Genomic DNA, 19,333 nt, shown 5'->3' with positions numbered 1-19,333 from the left:
TTTGGCTGTTTTCATTTGAATTATTACCTCATGAGATATAGAAAGTGACCAGTCTAAGATTTTTCTTTCACTTTGACCAGAGATACCCAGAGTTTAGAGAGATGTGAAGCAAATATTGCTTATTTTTCCCTCTGTGATAAATTCCTTGATAGCTCCCTATCTTTCGGGGTAGAACTTGACCCGTTTTTCTCCTCATCCTCGAGAAAGTGAGGAGAGCATCACTCCATCTGCTGTTAACCCTTCTCTTACATTTGACTCACAGTTACCTCAGATGATGATTCTCTCTCCCATGCTGTGTGCGTGAACATGTTCTCCTCAGAGTTCTTTAATGGCTCTCACGTTTTTACCTTTCAGACATTGACGAATGTGAACGTAACCCTCTCCTTTGTAGGGGTGGCACCTGTGTGAACACTGAGGGCAGCTTTCAGTGTGACTGCCCACTGGGACACGAACTCTCACCGTCGCGTGAGGACTGTGTGGGTGAGTTGCTCTCCTCTGCACATAAACCCTCCCAGCTCAGCTGGTAAAGATCATGGGTCATTCTTAACAACAAACCTGCTGTTTTGGACATGTGGGATCTAGCTGAGTAAAATTTGGAGATTCAGACTCCCTACATTTGGATTCAGGCTGCAACTTTAGAGAATGTTTCAGTAACACACTGGAAGGAAGCGGCCTTACCCCCCCCCTTTTTTTAGGGCCACACTTGCAGCATATGGAGGTTCCCAGGCTTGGGGTCAAATGGGAGCTGTAGCCGCCAGCCTGCGCCACAGCCACAGCAATGCAGAATCCGAGCCTCGTCTGCGACCTACACCACAGCTCACGGCAACACCAGATCCTCAACCCGCTGAGGGAGGTTAGGGATGGAACCCACATCCTCATGGATCCTAGTCAGGTTAGTTAGCTGCTAAGCCATGAAGGGAAATCCCTCTCCTCTTTCATTACAAGCCTCCTGGAGATGGAGTTCCTATCGTAGCTCAGCGGTTAATGAACCTGAATGAACACGTGTTCAATCCCTGGCCTTGCTCAGTGGGTTAAGGATCCGGTATTGCCGTGAGCTGTGGTGTAGGCTGCAGACACGATTCGGATCCTGCTTTGCTATGGCTGCGGTGCAGGCTGACGGCTACAGCTCCTCTTAAACCCCTAGCCTGGGAACCTCCATATACCATGGGTTCGCCCCTAAAAAGACAAAGAAACAAGCCTCCTGGAGAGAACCCTGTGTGAGGGACCCTGTGTAAGGCTCTGTAGTTCCCTCCTCTGGGGAGGCTGGGGGGCGGGAGTGGGGCGGGGGCGCTGCTCCCTGATTGTCCACCTGTGCGCACACCTGCGCCCACGTCTGTCAGCACAGGGGCTGCCTGCAACCCCCTCCTCACAGAAACACTGAGACCTCTTTACAGGCCCTGAGCTTGGTGGGGACAGAGGCGGCTCAGAAGACCACGGCTGGTCTTGAAGCATTCCACTGGCTTTAAAACTTTGACTTAGCCAGGAAACATTTTCTTCACAGGAAATCTTTCTCGAAAGTGTAAGCAAATAAAACAGTTTAAAATAGAACAGATCCCACACCTCCATATAAAAACATAATTTGAGCACACCTCCCTACTACCCATGTATTTATATATAACCCATATTTATGTTTATATCGTTATGCTAATGTATTAGGTGAATTAAATCATAGGCCAGATGTTTTATTTATTCATTTTTAAATTTTTTATTGACTTAGTCTTTCAGCCGTATAGTGCTTTACAATTTTCAAAAGTTTCACACCCGTGACTTCATGTAATTTCATAATAACCCTTTTTTTAAAATCCCCTTCTTTCCCCCTCCCGTTCCCTCTCCTCATGGGTAACCATTTGTTTGTTCTCTGTGAGTATGCTGTTTTTTTCAGTCAAACATTTTTAAAAGGTGAATTTAAAAGTTTTAAATACTTTTGTTTCCATTTTAATATTAGTTCGAAAAGCTTTTTCACACATAATTACAGAAAACTTGTTCGTACTTGTGATACAGTGATTCAGAGGTCTGTTCCTCAGTTCTGTTTATTTTGTTAATTTTCCTGGATCTTATAACTGAAAAAAAATTTCCTTTCAATAGTGTAATGTACATATAAGATACATACTTTGGTATATTCAATAAAATGAGTATTTTGTGATTATATGCGTAAACCTGTCACATCATTAGACTTTCTAGTGATTTCAAGAATTTAGAATGAATTTATTATATCTGATTGTCGTCATTTTTACCTTATATTGTGTTTGACAAGTCGCTTGTGTGAGAAAGTGTCATGCTGCCATTTTCTTGCTGTTCTCTTTTGATTGCATTGTTAGTACTAGTTTCTTGCTCAGATCTTTGCAGAAGTTTTGTTTTTTTTGTTTGTTTGTTTGTTTTTAAGGCATCTTCCCATCATATAAGGGTCAGCTTATTTACAAACAGGCAATATAATCTGTAATCCATCTATCCAGTCACACTGAACACAATACAATGAGAAGTTAAGCAGTGAGGGCCTTATTTTTAGCCCCTCTGTTTTGTGGAACCAGCCGTCTTCCCTCAGAAAACTTTATGTCATTTAGACAACACGTGACCATCCTGTTAAGACTAGCTGATGTGCCAGTGTAAATCCATACATTAAATATTAGCAGGCTTTATTTCTGGCATATGCTTAGTATATGTGGTCTAATGTGGTACTCATCACACGTGGCTATTTAAATTTAATGAAAATTAAATAACATTGAAACTTCAGTTTCTCAGTCATGCTATCCCTGTTTCAAGCACTCGGTAAGAGGTACATACTGGGCAGCACAGGTAAGGACCAGTTCCATCAATGTAGAAAGGTCACTGGACAGTGCTGTTGTAGCTAGAACTAAGAGACATATGGAGTCCAGCATTTCCTTTGATTTGCTCCAGAAGATCATCTTACTTTCCCCTGAAGTAAATAAAGTCCTCTAGAGACCACTGTTCCGACGCGGCATGTTCTTGATAGTTTATCAAGGGATATCATTATTTTGTAAAACATTAATTCTGCATTCTTTTTATAGATGTTAATGAATGTTCCCTGAGTGACAATCTCTGTAGAAATGGAAAGTGTGTTAACATGATTGGAACTTATCAGTGCTCCTGCAATCCTGGGTACCAGGCCACGCCAGACCGGCAGGGTTGTACAGGTGAGAGCAGGCCAGGCGGGTCTGGAACTGGCATTTCTCAAGTCAGTCTAGGAGTGCTTCTAGCATTGAAGACGTGATAAAGTCAGTGGGAGTCCTTTGTCCTAAAAATGAATCTAAGATAGGGTTAGATCTCTAAAATGCCATTGTTGGAGTTCCCGTCGTGGCGCAGTGGTTAACGAATCTGACTAGGAACCATGAGGTTGCGGGTTCGGTCCCTGCCCTTGCTCAGTGGGTTAATGATCCGGCGTTGCCGTGAGCTGTGGTGTAGGTTACAGACGCGGCTCGGATCCCGCGTTGCTGTGGCTCTGGCGTAGGCCGGTGGCTGCAGCTCCGATTGGACCCCTAGCCTGGGAACCTCCATATGCCACGGGAGCGGCCCAAGAAATAGCAAAAAAAGGCAAAAAAAAAAATAAAATAAAATAAAATGCCATTGTTGGTGGTTTTATAGAGGAATCTCTGGTTTTATCATAGGAAACATCCTATATTTGTGTGTGTGTGTATATAGATATATTTTTCATCCTGTATTGTATTTCCAAGTTTCTTTTTTTCTTTCTTTTTTTGGCTTTTTAGGGACATACCGACAGCACATGGAAGTTCCCAGGCTAGCAGTCGAATCAGAGCTACAGCTGCCAGCCTACACCACAGCCATAGCAACTCCACATCTGAGCTGCATCTGTGACCTGCACCACAGCTCATGGCAACACCAGATCCTTAACCCACTGATAGAGATCAGGGATCGAACCCACATCCTCATGGATGCTACTTGGATTTGTTTCCCCTGTGCCACAACGGGAACTCCCCAAGTTTCTTTCATCTTACGTTACCAGAGCGAAATGTCAAATGCAATGCTGTCCAAAAGGCAGTGAAAGGAACTAAGAAAGGCTAATGGTACAATGATACTATGCATAGTGGGGAGGAAAATCCAAAGTATTGTCTGCTTAAAAAGAAGACAAAAAACTCTTTATCTTTTTTTTAAGCAAATAGCCCTGACAAGTAACATGGTCGCCATGTTGTTTTCACAGATATTGACGAATGTATGATCATGAACGGAGGCTGTGACACCCAGTGCACTAATTCCGAAGGAAGCTACGAATGTAGCTGCAGTGAAGGTTATGCCCTGATGCCAGACGGGAGGTCATGCGCAGGTACAGAAAGGACAATGTGCTGCCTTTGTACATCCAATTAGTTTTATCTTTCAAATCTGACTCCACATATTTTGAGTGGAATTGGACAGAAACAATATATGTGAACTTAGTAAAAGCCATCCTTATTTTCATTTGATGTTCATTTTGTATCATCAGATATTGATGAATGTGAAAATAATCCTGATATCTGTGATGGTGGCCAGTGTACCAACATCCCCGGAGAGTATCGCTGCCTGTGTTACGACGGCTTCATGGCTTCAATGGATATGAAAACATGCATTGGTGGGTACTATAGGAACAGAACAAATAAGTACATACAAGGTGTACACACACATGCATATGCACATAAGAGAGGCTTTTTCAGTTATTTTTAAAATTCAAAGCATTGTATCAGAAGATGTGAAAGCTGAAAAGGAAGAATTATTTGAAAAAAAAAATCCTTAAAGATAGTATCTCTGTCTGCTCTACTGTGTCCTGCAAGTATATTGTATTTAAAATGTTATTTGTACATCTCAGTGTTTTGCTACTCAGTTTAAAAGATTGCTTTTGAATTACTAGGATGAACAAGTATTAACCGAGGTATTGAAAATAAATTTCCTAGATGTGAATGAGTGTGACTTAAATTCAAACATCTGCATGTTTGGGGAATGTGAGAACACCAAGGGATCCTTCATTTGCCACTGTCAGCTGGGGTATTCAGTGAAGAAGGGGACCACAGGATGCACAGGTAGGTCTCAAGCCTGTAGCCCCTGTGTTTCAGCTTCTTGTGTTTCAGAGGATAACCTTCAACACCATTTTGTTCCCTGGCACTTCTTGGACCATTAATCCACAACAGGTTGCAACTACTCTGGGATGAGTAACTGGCCTGGAGCCTTGTGTGATGCATTTGGCTCACCTCTGTGGTAGATGAGCATGGTCTCAGCCACTGACCCCAGAGATGGCTGCGAGCTTGAACACAGAGCGAGCATGGAATCTGGTCCCTGTGATTCTGCTATACCTTCTCTTACAACAGCGTTCACTTTCTTGGTAGGCATGCTGCCCCAACAGGAGACATCCCTTAGGAAGGAGCACCAAAACAGCTGAAGTGATCCCAGTAGTTTCTGGGTTTGTGGTTCTTGTAAACCAACAAAAATCAGCCCAGATTTCTATCACAACCTTCTTACTTCCTTTCTTTTCCTCATCTTTTTGTCTCATCTTCTCTCTTTTCTTCCCATTGGCTTTTACCCTCCCTTCTCCCTAGCAAATTGCCTCTCTTTGCTTTCTTTGCTATCCCATCCACTTTATCTCTGGTTCCCTTTCGCCACTAAATGGTTTTGGTCTTTTGCATAAAGGGGGAATGGGAGTTTGGAAGTCTGATGGTCGTTGCTTTGGACCATGTGTTCCTTATTGCTCAATTTAAGGCTTTTGTGTGGTATTTTGCTGAGGACAGGTGATGAGTGGCTTAAACTATAGCCTGAGCCTTAAGCTGACACTTCTAGGAAAAAGTACATAATGAAAGAAGAGGTACTCTGGTTGTTCACTGCTAGCAGGGTTGATGCAAAGCCAGCAGGTGTGTGTGTGTGAGAGAGAGAGAGAGAGATTTCAGCATCTTCAAGATGCAACCATTGAGCTGGATAAAACAGACTATTCTGTCTATTCTAGAAAGCTTTGAAGAACCAAAGCTATGTAGTTTATATACACACACGCCCCCCACATTCAGAGACAATATGTATATACTGATTAAAAAGCATCTGTCACTTTCCAGATAACATTTCCAGCAAATCTTTTTATATGTTTTCAAATGAATAGAAGAAAAATAAACATTAAAATGATAATTTTCAAAAACTATAAAATATTGTATTGATTCTTAAAATGGCAAATGACTGATTTAAAAAGCAAATGACTGTTGTATTTTTTTAAGTCAGACTTGTTTTTCATGAAACTATGTAACAAATACTAATAGGAAAGAATGACAGAGTCTCTTTTTGGAAATCAAATTTCCCTTGGCATCAGTGTTTGACGCCTTCCACATGGAGTTTTGTCTGGGGCCAGGCAGGGAGAAGGCCCCCAGGCTGGGTGGGGATGACACACATGTTTATCAGAGGGCAATAGCTGCTATATCTTATTCCTACCCAAAGCTGGCTGGCAGTTTCTTTTAGAGAGGGCTTGTTTGATTTGGAACACGAACTTCCAAATCCTGCTGAAGTCTAAAAAAATTTAAAATAAAAGTGATGTTAATGTTTTCTCAGTATGATTTTAGATATTTCATTATTTACTTAAAAGTTTTGCCTAGATAGAGAAATATCTTGGAAGTAGAATTAATTTGCTTGTATTTTATCTTCTTCATATTAACTATGGTTTCTCAGATGTGGATGAGTGTGAAATCGGTGCCCACAACTGTGACATGCATGCCTCATGTCTCAACGTCCCAGGAAGCTTCAAATGTAGCTGCAGAGAAGGCTGGGTTGGAAATGGCATCAAATGTATTGGTGAGTAGTTTGCAAATGTAAATAACCCCTGCTAAGACACAAATTCCTAGAGGCTCTCGTTAACCTACATACTTGAATGGGAGTATGCCTCTTATTTTCATTTATTATCTTGAAAATCAAAGGCTATCTTTAGTTACAAGATAATTCCTGCCTAAGAGTTTCCTTTAACCTTGGTATAAATGATCAAATTACAAGAGTATGCCTTGGCCTCTCCTTTTTAATGTGTTGTTGTTCAGTAAAAATTATTTGATGTGCAGCCAGGAATCCAAACAACTGTAGGATGAAAAAATGACTAATATATTTTTCCAGCCTTTTCATAGAGTAATAGTGGGTTTTAAAACCCAGTGAAATAAATGAAGGAAATGAAAAGTTTTTTTCAGATAACCTAATACGTCTGCAGTAAGCGGTCACCAGCTTCTTAACAGCAAATAGAATTATACTTCCAGAGAAATCTAAATGTTTTGAATTCCGAGAGGTCCAAGAAGAAGGAGAGTAGAAAGGCAGTTGCCATTATCCAGCTTTTATAGTTCTGGAGCCAGAGTCGAAGAAGTCTTTTGTAACTTTGAGACAGGAAACTGCATTTTACCCATCTTGCCCTTGGTGTCATTCATAGTGCTGCTTAATATGTGCAATGTTTTACATGCCTTAACGGTAAAGCATTTTCCAACTCATAACAATTATCCAAGTCAATTTAAGATATAAATTAAGGAATTTCCATTGTGGCTCAGTGGTAATGAACCCAATTAGTATCTGTGAGGATGCGGGTTCAGTCCCTGGCCTTGCTCAGTGGGGTAGGGATCCTGCATTACCGTGAGCTATAGTGTAGGTTTCAGATGTGGCTCGGATCCTGTGTTGCTGTGGTTGTGGCGTAGGCCAGCAGCTGCAGCTCTGATACAACCCCTAGCTGGGAACTTCCATATGCTGCCTATGCAGTGGCCCCAAAAAGCAAAAAAATAAAATAAAATAAAATACAAATTAAAGAAAGCAAAACTGTGACATCCCCATGATTACTCATTAAAACTTGATAAGCCTTCAGTCAAGATTAAAGGATGGCTTTAAGATCTCTTATTGGTAATATCAGTTAATTTGAAAATATATTATTATCCATTCAGTTGTTTTGTTCTTGTCAGATGTTTATGAACTGAATGTAGAATTTAAATTATCATAGTTTTTAAGTAAATTTCCGAAGTAACTTCTGTCATGGCATCAAGTCCACTAGCTACCCATTCGAGTCCAGCCATCTCTCTGTCATTAATATCACAACTTTTCAGCTGTATCCCCATTCCCATCTTTCTAGTCCCATTTGTTTACCGTTTTTCTCTCTTGTAGCCTCCCTTTTTTGTGCTTCTTTTCCATGTAACACCCTGGCCAGCTGTTGAAAAACAGCCTGCCTCTAATGCCTCTTCTCCAGAATGTTGTCCAAATTCACCTGCTCCTTTCCATCTCCATCTCCTGCTCTGGTCTCAACCATTCTCTCTCTCAATCTGTCCTTCTCTCTTTCTCTCTGCTCGTTGCCGAAACAGCCTATTCATATGTTTCCTCACTCCCTCTATAAAAACTGATGGAATTTTTGAAACCATGGATCTGATCTCTTCACAGTTGTCATTTTAATCCGTTGAATTTAGGATAAAATTCCGCTTCTTTGTCATGGTCTACAGCACCCTACAGCATCTTCCTACTCTCTGCTCATCTGCTGCTTCATCTTCCATCATCCTGGATCTCCTACACTATGCTTTATCACTCTGACCTCCTCTAACTTCTGATCATATCAAGCTCTTTTCCTGCTCAGTGTCTTTATACATGCTGTTCCCTCTGCAAGGAAGACCCATCCCTACTTATGTTCAGCAGGCCAACTCTTGTTCATCCTTCTAATGTGAAGTTAACTAAAAATTACTTCTTCAGCAGGGGTTTCCTAGTTCCTACAGTCCAAATTAGACACCCTTTTGTTCTCTCATCCCTTGTAATTTTTCTTCATGATGTGTGTATAACAAGAGTCATATCTTGGTTTCCTCATCTGTAAAATGAATTTCAAAACTCTATAGTGATTTCCCTGCTCTGAAATTTAGTATTGTCTTAGCAGTTGACCCCTTTTTTAGTGATAAGGTAGCCAATGGTAAAATCCACCCTTCAGTGGAAATCAGAAGGAAATCTGGCCATGGTTTTCTTTTAAGCGTTATAATTCTAGTTGATTAGATAGCTCAGAAATGCTTGAACTAATCATTTTGGCCCATGTTTGTAGCATGAACATTTTGGATCATAGGTCAGAGGTCTTAGAAAATTAAAACCAAAACTTTAGATAAACTAAAAACACATTCCATTTGGCCAGTATACATTTAAATTGGGACAGGTAAAGATAGTTCTGGGTGTTTAAATATTACATTTTCGTGTCTGAACTTTATTGATATGTTCTCTTGACATGCAGATCTGGATGAATGTTCTAATGGAACCCACCAGTGCAGCATAAATGCTCAGTGTGTCAATACCCCAGGCTCCTACCGATGTGCCTGCTCTGAAGGGTTCACTGGAGATGGCTTTACCTGCTCAGGTGGGTGAGATCCTAAGATGTGTTCTAGCATGGCTTTCCTTATTGGAGGAAAACTGTAGTTAAAGGAGACTGAAATCACTACGTCTGTTGCTACATTTGACTTATGGGCGAATATATATCATCCTCTTACAGTAAATACAAAAACCTGGAATGTTTTTAAATAATGACATTTCTTACTGTCATGTACTATTATTAACGACTGTCATTCCATTTTATTCATTAATTAACACAGTGGTCAAAAGCATAGGCTCTGAATCAGATGACTTGGATGTAGAGCTTGCCTAGGTTGCTAATTAGCCACGTGGTCTTAAGTAAATAACTTGTGTGGCCTTAGTTTCTCCATCTGGAAATGGATGTGATAATCATAATCATAGTAAGAAGAATACCATATCCCTTTTTCTGTTATATCACTGAATGAGTGACATGTGGGAAAACTATTCAACTTCTGAAAATATGATCTTTGACCTACCCAGTCACTGCTATTTATTGCATTTATCAAAATCTTAGGAGTTCCCATGGTGGCTCAGTGGTTAGCAAGCCCAACTAGCACCATGAGGATGCAGGTTTGATCCCTGGCCTCACTCAGTGGGTTAAGAATCTGGCATTTCCATGAGCTGTGGTGTAGGTCACAGATGCGGTTCGGATCTCTTGTTGCTGTGGCTGTGGCGTAGGCTGGCAGCTGCAGTTCCAGTTGGACTCCTAGCCTGAGGAACCTCCATATGCCACAGCTGTAGCCCTAAAAAAGACAAAAAGACCAAAAAATATATATTCTCAGTTTATCACATGGAATTGAAAGGATTAAGTGGAATAATAAAAGTACAGGGCTTAGAAAAATGCATCATAATTGCTCAATAAATATGAGTAAATTCATTCCACATTCCTTGAGGGTAAACCATCCACTCATTATGTTAGATTCATATGAAAGATTAGATCATTTTGCTGGACATGAAGTATGATGCTTTTAAGTTTGAAAGATAGGTTTTTCTCGGTTGAATTTCAGTACACACTTTAAACCCCAAGTTAAATTTAGACTGTTTTTTTTTTCCTAATTATTGACATCAAAAACACAGACTTACAGTTTTTCTAATGCCTCTGAAAAACATGTTTATTCAATGGTAAAGCTTCATTACTTTTCAACCTTAGACATTGCATCGTTCTTAGCACGAATCTGCACCGTGGTGCGAAGGCAAGAGCATGCCCTTGTTTCAGACACAGCTGTACTCAGACCCTGGTTCAGCCACAGATTAGCTCACTGTGCCTCCCACAGCTCAGTCCCACTGCTCTTAGCCTCAGGTTCTTCCTCTTCTAAACCTCATGGGATTGGTGAACTAAATGAAACATGCATGTCAGGCAACTAGCACACTCCCTGGCAAGTATTAGGCCCTCAGTAAACATAAGGTTCTGCCCATTCCTGCTTTTTCCATTTGATAGAATCAAATACATTGTCTTTAAGGTCTACAAATAATGCCCATTTGGAGAATTAAAATAAAAATATTTTAGTGTGATTGTAATGGCATGAAAGAAACTTTTCTCATTCCTCTAGTGTCCCTAATTTGCTTAAAAATATTGACCTAGTGAAAGAAAGAGATGTTTATTACTATAATGTTTTCAAGTGAATTAACTTCCTTTTAAGATTAATTACAGTGTTCTTGGTTGTAGCTAAATGATGTCGTTATAATTCAAATTACCATTAAAGAGAGCTGAGAAAAATGTGAAAGACACCTCATTCCTCCTGTTAATCACATTAAATTTGAATGTTAGGGTGTAGGTTGAAAAGCTCTGCTATCAAGTTGTATACTTTTCTTTAGGTGTACATAATTAGGTGTTAGATGTTGATGAGCACTAACTCAAGCCAGTGAGATTGATTTAGTTATAGAGCAAGGAAAAACGGTGTCACAAAATTTGGAACTTAATAGAGATGTAATTTGCTTCTTCAACAGATGTCGATGAGTGTGCAGAAAACATAAATCTCTGTGAAAATGGACAGTGCCTCAATGTCCCGGGTGCATATCGCTGCGAGTGTGAGATGGGCTTCACTCCAGCCTCAGACAGCAGATCCTGCCAAGGTGGGTCACCAGGATTCCAACTCATTTCCAAGTTGGATTAACTACAGCAAATGAAACCACAAAAAGGGCTGGAACAGGCTCCACCTGGAAGCAGAATACATAGCACATGCTGCACATATAAAAGTCATTTGTTTAAGCATGGATTATTTTGCCGAATGAATAATGATGAAGGCAGCTTTCATCTCTTATGAAGTTTTCCTGGCCAAGAGCCAGTTGGAAGTTTGGCTCATTTTTTTAATAAACTATTTCTTCTTTTTTTTTCTTTTTCTTTTTTTATCACTAGATGAATGACATGTGGGTAAACTATTCAGCTTTTATAATATGACATATTAGGTACCTCAGTCACTGCTGTTTAATGTGCTTATCAAAATCTAAGAAGCTCATTTTTGGCATTACTTTCATGCTTTAGCCGGCTGTCTGTGTGTCTGGGACTAGATGTCCTCTTGAGGGACTCGTCAAGAACTGCACCTTCTGCCTAATAGTCATGTCTCCTTCCTCTCAGTTACGACATCACTCACTTTCCAAGAAATGGGACTCTGTGACTGGTGTGATAGCTTTCCAAGAAAAAGTATTTGGATTTTCTTTTAAATCAGAGATTTGATTCACATTACGTGTAGTTGGGGCCATCACTGTGTTCATAAGAGTACATGAAAATGTAAATAAAGAAAGGAAAAGCGTTGAAAACAACTCCTGCACCATAAGGTTTTAACAAAATTAGTGATTTGTCGAAACACCCTTAAAAAAAATAACTCAGGCTACTTGCTGGGCAAACATTACAAAGTGAAACCAGATTACATGGTTTCCCTAAATGAATTTCTAATCAAATGAACAGAAACACTAAATGATGCATGCACGTGCGCGTGCACGCACACACGCACACACACACACACACGCACGTGCATTTCACCAGCATCAACCAAACAAGAATTGTTCAGTATGGGGTGGTTCAGAGGAGAGCCTGACTCTATCACACCACTAGCAGCATGACCAAAGAAAGAAAATGTGCCTGAAAAAAAATCATAGAATTTTCCCTAAATAGCCTCCAATTTTGAGAGAATCAGAATGAGATAATGAAGAGTAGGCTTGGGAAAGATGAGAGTAGAAACTGAAAGCATTCCTGCTTCTACTTTGACCTGCTAGCCTGGGCAGAGTGTAAACCACTTTACATAGACATCTGGAGAAGGAGCTTCAGTGTTTTCCTAGTCCTCATTCCTTCTAAGCACTGAAGCCAATTAGTAGAAAATGTGAGTCAAATGTGGTTATGGACTCACATGATTTATTACCCACATCAACTTGACAAGAGTTGTTGGGAAAAGAACAAGTTAGCAGTAAGGAGCCAGACGCATTTGCCCACGTAAAGTTTCAAAATAAATCCTTTATATGTAAGACAGAGTGTCCCTTCATAATTTTCCTTTATCTATGCCCTAGGTCCTTCCAAAACTTTTCCCAGACCCTCCCCCACAGTGATGCTAAGTAGTTTCTGTTTTCAGTATTTCTTTCTCATGTTGGCTTTCCCAAAAGAGTGGTTTCCATGGAAAGAAAACCCAATTGCCAGGCCCCTGAGAGTGGCATACCTATAGTTCAGCCTTAGTTAGACCCTCTGCTCTATTAAGCTAGATACCAAATTTGAAATGCCCTAAAATTTAACTCCATGGTTTTCCCTCTTTCTGCTTGTTTTGTCTTCTCTATTCCTTGAGCTCTGGCACATCTAGACAATTTCTCCTGAAATTCCTCCTTTTAATTCCTTGGTGTTTTCCCATCTTATTATAAATTCATGCCCCTCTGAATTGATCCTCTTATCAGCATTTTTCACAAAGCATCTACCTTTCATCACAAATTCTGACAGTGTCAACAGAGTTTAAAAAAAAAAAAATTCCTGGAGTTGGCCATGTCCCAGTATTTTTCACCAAAATGGGAAAGTATAAAACCTGCAGGAGCCTCCTTGGAGACTGGTTAAGACCCTGTCAGACAGAGTAAATGTAGACATAGACCATTTAGTACGATGTCTGCAGAGAGCGCGGGGCCAGGTTCGTCAGCGGAGAACCCACAGAGCCCGTGGAGGTCCCCCCTTCCACGCGTCTCTTCTTCCCCCACCTTATGAAACTTGTGGCCCAGGAAAGCAGCCTTAGTGAAACCTGCTTGTTCCTCAAGCCCAGATAAAGAAGGGAGGATGTGAAGACACTCCCTCTAAACTGTTTCAGCGGTTAGACGGCGTTACCAGAGTGCACTTGGCGCTTGAATAACGTGGGGTTTGGGACGCCTGCCTCAGCTCAAGAATATTGTACCTCAAAGTTATCTGGGGATAACTTGCAGGCAGTCCTCAGTGTACACAGCTCCTCTGCTTTCGCAGTTCCACACCCACACATTTAACCAAGTGCAGAGAGTGTAGTGGTCCTGTACACTGTAGTATTGACTGTTGAAAAAAATCCATGTCTAAATGGACTTGCACAGTTCAAACCCGTGTTGTCCAAGCATCAGCTGTGTATAGAAACTCCATAGCTGACTGACTAATGTGTTAGCAAACTGAAAAGAAACAGTGGCAACCGTGCATGCATTCTGTGGAGACAGCAAAAAAGAGCATAGAGAAAGCAGCTAAAGAATCACTCCAGAGTGGAAGAAAACCCAAAAAACAAGAGCACATTTCCCATAGGTATGTTGTACCACAAATAACCTTAATAAAATGTAAACATGATTGAACAAGTTCAAAGCGATTATAAAAACAAAAAAGGGCAAAAAGATGAAAAGGGATATTGTAGAGTCAAGGGAAACAAAAAATGGGGAACAATAAAGCATACTAAGAGATATTAAATTACATATTAAATAGAAACAGCGAAGGACAGAGGAGATGAAAATGTAGTTCCTGGCATAGAGAATGGACGTGAGATAGTCACAGTGAACAAAAAAGGGGGGGGGGAATTAACAATGTTAAAGAAAAGACAAAGACCATAAACTTAAGTGTACACTGGGTGCTACTGAAGTGGAGAGCCTCCCAAAATGAAATTGAAAAAAAGTACTAAATAACCAGACATTTCCTCAAGTAGAAGAAAGAATTTGGGAGCTCCATGTTGACTCAGTGGGTTAAGGATCTGGCCTTGTCAGTGCTGTGGTGTGGCTTTGATCCCTGGACTGGGAACGTCCGTGTGCTACAGGCATGGCCAACAAAGAAAAAGGAAAAATTTCATATACAGAGGAGGTAAATCATAGGACAAATTTTTAGCCTCACTGCATCTGTCAGTTTAAGTCATAGAGAAAGACTTTTCTGACTCCAGATAGAAAGGGCAAGTCATGAACAAAAAATATTCAGTGCTGAACAATTCTACAATGCCTTCAGAGTCCTAAGGACACATGTGACAAGAATATTGTACCTCAAAGTTAATTATAAAGACGATAGAGGCATCCAGACACATGAAATAAATCAGATAGAAAACACCTGTGGGCTCTCCCTTTTTTGGGGGGAAAAAAAAAACAAAAAACCCACAAAGTAATAGTGATAAAACACAGCCAATAAGGAAATCAGTGAAAAAGTGGCTATAAAAACATTATTGATCCCTTTAAAGAATTAGTACTAAATGCTGTAGAGATAATAGTAAATGTCGTGAATGTTTAGAAAGTGAAAATAATATCAATAACAAAAATGATTTAGAAACACATAGATGCTAGTTTTTAATCATTCAGTGTATGGAATCTACTAATGCTTCTAAAAGTTCAATTTTAACGTAAAGCCAAAAGATGATAAAGTGTTAGTTTTTCATCAATTTTTAACAATAATAAAACATTTTAGTAACTGTTGAGATAATGAAAGATTGGTCTGATGCAGAGAAATTTTTTCAGCTTCACTCTGGAGTATGCAGTGAAAGCTGTTTGGAATAGTGTTCATCCAACGGTAATGATAATTTAGGGTAGGATTTTGATTTTTGGTTTCACCATCTTATTTTTTATGTTGTTTTCTATGTTTTCTGTTCCCTAATAATACTTTCCTGTATTGTTTGAATTTCTGAAAATGCATCAATTTTATAAAAACAAGCAGTAGTCTTTTACAATACCTGATTTTACACAATGATTACATTATTGAAGTGGAACTTATTTCTATTAAAGTTCTTTAAAAGTAAAATGCATACTCAAAACACTGATGCTACAATTCCATTTCCATTTGTAAGTTAATACAATAACTTATAAACTAGCTTAATGAGTCTTTACTCATTGATACAAAAAGAATACTTCTTATTGCCACACAAGACAAGAAAAGACAACTTTACACATCAGTTGAACTTCTAAATAGTTTGCACCAGACTTTAAATTTAAGGTAGTTGAAACACATTATTTTAACTATCATGAATGACCAAAAGACTCTTTTACACTTACATGTCTCAAGACAGCGTTTTAGAATGACTTGTCTAGTCTAGCTTAAAATGACACGCTTGGTCTGCATTCTCAGAATATGAGGTAGTTTGTGTACAGAAGTGTCCATCCTCTTCCTAGGAGTAGAAATACAGACTATTTCTACAGCTGTACAGGCACACATGTGCCTTCATTTTCATATGAATGAGTAATAACTTCTCATTTATTTACTTTGAGCTAAAGCTTCATGGAAGAGTTTCATAAACTAAATTTATGAGTTCAGTCCAATAGAGATAGTCTAATGAAATTTGGAGGAATGTGGGGTAATGGTTGATCCTATTATATACTACCAGGAAAAAAATTCTTTCCCTGTTTCTGACTAAACACATCAGATTACAGAATAAAAAGAGAAACTTAAAAAAGTTAAACCTAAATAACTTTAAAGATCTATTTAATATTTTAAATATTATGCTGTATAGTCTGTATATTATAGATATGTATTAAATATTTGCTGTTTTCACTTAATTATTAGACTCTGAATTTTTTACCTTTAATGTTTTACAGTCTCATTCCTTTTAGCATATTAATATTTAATTTTTTTAAAATTTTATGCCCGAAGCCAATTCTTTCTAGTTTAAGTATTTTATAACCCAAAAGAGTTATAAAACTGTTAATAAAATAATATTCTTTTATATCTGTCTCATAGATGAACATTAGCTGCTTGCCATTTACATGACCTCCCTAGTCAAAAAGAAAATTTTTTACTACATAACAACACCTGCTTAAATAGAAGAAATCATTAATGTCGTACAGTAAATCAAAATGTCTTTATTAATAAAAGATCACTATTGTTTTTAATCTTCAGATATTGATGAATGCTCCTTCCAGAATATTTGTGTCTTTGGAACCTGTAATAATTTGCCTGGAATGTTTCATTGTATCTGCGATGATGGTTATGAACTGGACAGAACAGGAGGGAACTGCACAGGTACAGCCCAGTAAGGGCTTAATTGTGTTATTTAGTTGAAATGAATATTTTGTACAAGGTATAGAAGTTCCTCAAGTTTTTAACTTAGCCTGCTATGCCTTGGGTTATATAACATTCTGATATATTTATTTTTAACTATAGAATTGATCTATTTTAATATAAACAACTTACTCTTAAATGTCTAACTTGAAACTAGTAAATTAGTTCTTTGTATATATTTATTACATCTATGTCCATATAAATGTACATATATACATATGTAAGTTTAATTGAGCAAACAGTGATATGATTCTCTGCTTCAGAGTTCCAACATTTAATTATTATTGATTTATTAAGGATACTAAATGATATCATCATGAATATACTGTGTGATTGACCTATGGAAACTACTTTAGATATTTACAAGGATTTAATATTTATTTTATTGTGCTGAGTCCCTCCTGAAGATTTTTAGTTTACTGACTTGCAAAAATTCCACCAAATTCTTTGGAATGGCAGTATGCACAAGGAAAGCAAAGATGTTAAATGTGGATATTTTAAATGTTTTTCCTAGATATTGATGAGTGTGCAGATCCTATAAACTGTGTGAACGGCCTATGCGTCAATACTCCTGGTCGTTACGAGTGTAACTGTCCACCTGATTTCCAGCTGAATCCCACTGGTGTGGGTTGTGTTGGTAAGTAAAAGCTATATGAAACAAACAAATTACATGGAGTTAAAGCCCAGACTCTTTGGTAATGAACTGTGATGAGTATTTGCTGCAATTAACTTGAAAACAAAATAGTAGTCCTTTGCTTTAAACTCTAGATTACCAAAAGATATGGTCACTTTTATCTTGCCTATCTTTCAAGTTGTATTTTGAAACAGGAATTTTTGAGACATTTGCTTCCATATCCTCCTCTCACAGACTTGGAAACCAGGGCCCTAGGGGTACAGTAATTTGTTCAAGGTCTCAAAGCTTGCAAATGGCAGAGCTGAGGCAATGTCCCAAGTTGTCTGGCTCCTTAGCCAATGCATTGGCCAGGACAGATGTGTTCAAAATGTGGAGTCAGTTTTTATAAAATGAATATGTTTCAAGTTCATGCATGGCAGCTGATAGGCAAGCAGTTAATGACATTTATAGGACCATGTCAGATATATGTATCCTCAAATCCAAGAAAATACAGAATAAAATTTGAGTTAGCTATGATTAAGTTCTTACTAAAATTTCTAATAGGTAGTTTATGCCTTTTTCTTCTGGAAATTACTTTCAAAGTGACTTACAAATGTACAAATTTCAGAAGGTTCATCAAATGCAGATGGCAGGTAACAGCGAATGTCTTCCTGGTACTAAAGGCTAAGAGTATATAAACTCTGAACCCTCAGTTCCTCTCTTGGCTCTAGATATCAACAAAAGTAACTCACAGGCCCATACAGAGATACTGAGTAAAGGTGTTCAGTGCCTCATTATTGGTGGTGCCAAGAATTCAGAAACTTTTCTTGAAGAGTGGATAGATTTAAAAAGATGGACAGTTGGACGCTATGGAGTTAGCAGACTGTTATAAGAACAGAACCAGATATATGACAGAATACCATTGATGGAAATTTAAAATGTGCACATAAAAACAAAAATATGAATCTTTTAGGAACACAGACCAAAAAGAGTAATATTAAACACATTCATATGGTTGGGTGGTGAGGAATGAGAATGAAAAATAAGGACAAGAGAGAATGGGAGGGAAAGAGGAAGGATGAATGAATACAAGCCTAATAAGAGCAGAACTAATTCCTATCTGCACTTAAGATATAGCAGCAAAGACACAAGAATAAGAAAAAAGGTAAAATAATAGTAAGCTACCCAAGTGATTTTAATATGCAGCTGTGGATGAAAACTACTTGTAGATTATAGTAAGTACTTTAGATTTTACTCTGATTGGGATGGAAGCCATTGGAAGTGGCCTGACCTAAGGTAATGCTTCTTAAGGATGACTCTGGCTGTGGTCAGAAAAATAGACTGTAGTTGGGTCAAGGATTGAAGTCAAGAGATGAGTTAGGAAACCAGTGCAGTAGTCCAGATGAGGAATGATGGTGCTTGAACTCAGGTTGTAGTGATGTTGGAAGCAGGGGTGAGTCATCAGATTAGAGACATATTTTGAAGGTAGAGTTGACTTTATTACTGGACTGCATAAAGGATGGTAGTAAGGAGTCAAGGTTTGACTCCAAGGTTTAGGACCTGAACAACTAAAAAAAAATTAGAGTTTCTATTTGTTGAAAATGCAGAAACCTGGGAGGAGACTGGGGCAGGTTTTATGTGCAGAGGAAAAGGTTTCAAGAGTTTGATTTTAGACATATTAACTTAAAAAAAAAAACCTCTTAGTAGATATTTTAAGAGGATAAATTACATACTAGTTAGCAGAAGGTCTAGAGTTCAGGGGAGAGGTAAAAGATGGAACCATAGATTTGATAGTATTTAAAAGTCACGGAATGAAGGAGGTGATCTAGATGGCAATTGTAGATAGAGACAAGAAAAGTCTGAGATTTTTTGATGGCTTAAATATCCTCTCTAAAGCTGTTACAGACTGGCTTTCCCCAGACTTACAAAGCTCAGTGTGCAAGGTAAAACTAAATCATGGAAGAATGGAGATGATGGGA

General features: G+C 38.7%; 1 protein-coding gene across 1 annotated transcript in view; it reads left to right on the top strand.

Annotated features, from left to right (window-relative positions):
* FBN2 (fibrillin 2) overlaps positions 1-19,333 on the top strand; it is a 219,577-nt gene that overhangs the window by 156,233 nt on the left and 44,011 nt on the right. The window contains 10 exon segments of the mRNA XM_021084720.1: positions 355-480; positions 3,027-3,152; positions 4,175-4,297; positions 4,454-4,579; positions 4,899-5,024; positions 6,643-6,765; positions 9,188-9,310; positions 11,251-11,376; positions 16,580-16,702; positions 17,256-17,378. Coding sequence (XP_020940379.1) covers positions 355-480; positions 3,027-3,152; positions 4,175-4,297; positions 4,454-4,579; positions 4,899-5,024; positions 6,643-6,765; positions 9,188-9,310; positions 11,251-11,376; positions 16,580-16,702; positions 17,256-17,378 — 1,245 coding nt within the window.

This window comes from Sus scrofa, chromosome 2 (genome assembly GCF_000003025.6).
Source record: "Sus scrofa isolate TJ Tabasco breed Duroc chromosome 2, Sscrofa11.1, whole genome shotgun sequence".
NCBI lineage: Eukaryota > Metazoa > Chordata > Mammalia > Artiodactyla > Suidae > Sus > Sus scrofa.
This window is presented reverse-complemented; position numbering and strand designations above follow the sequence as displayed.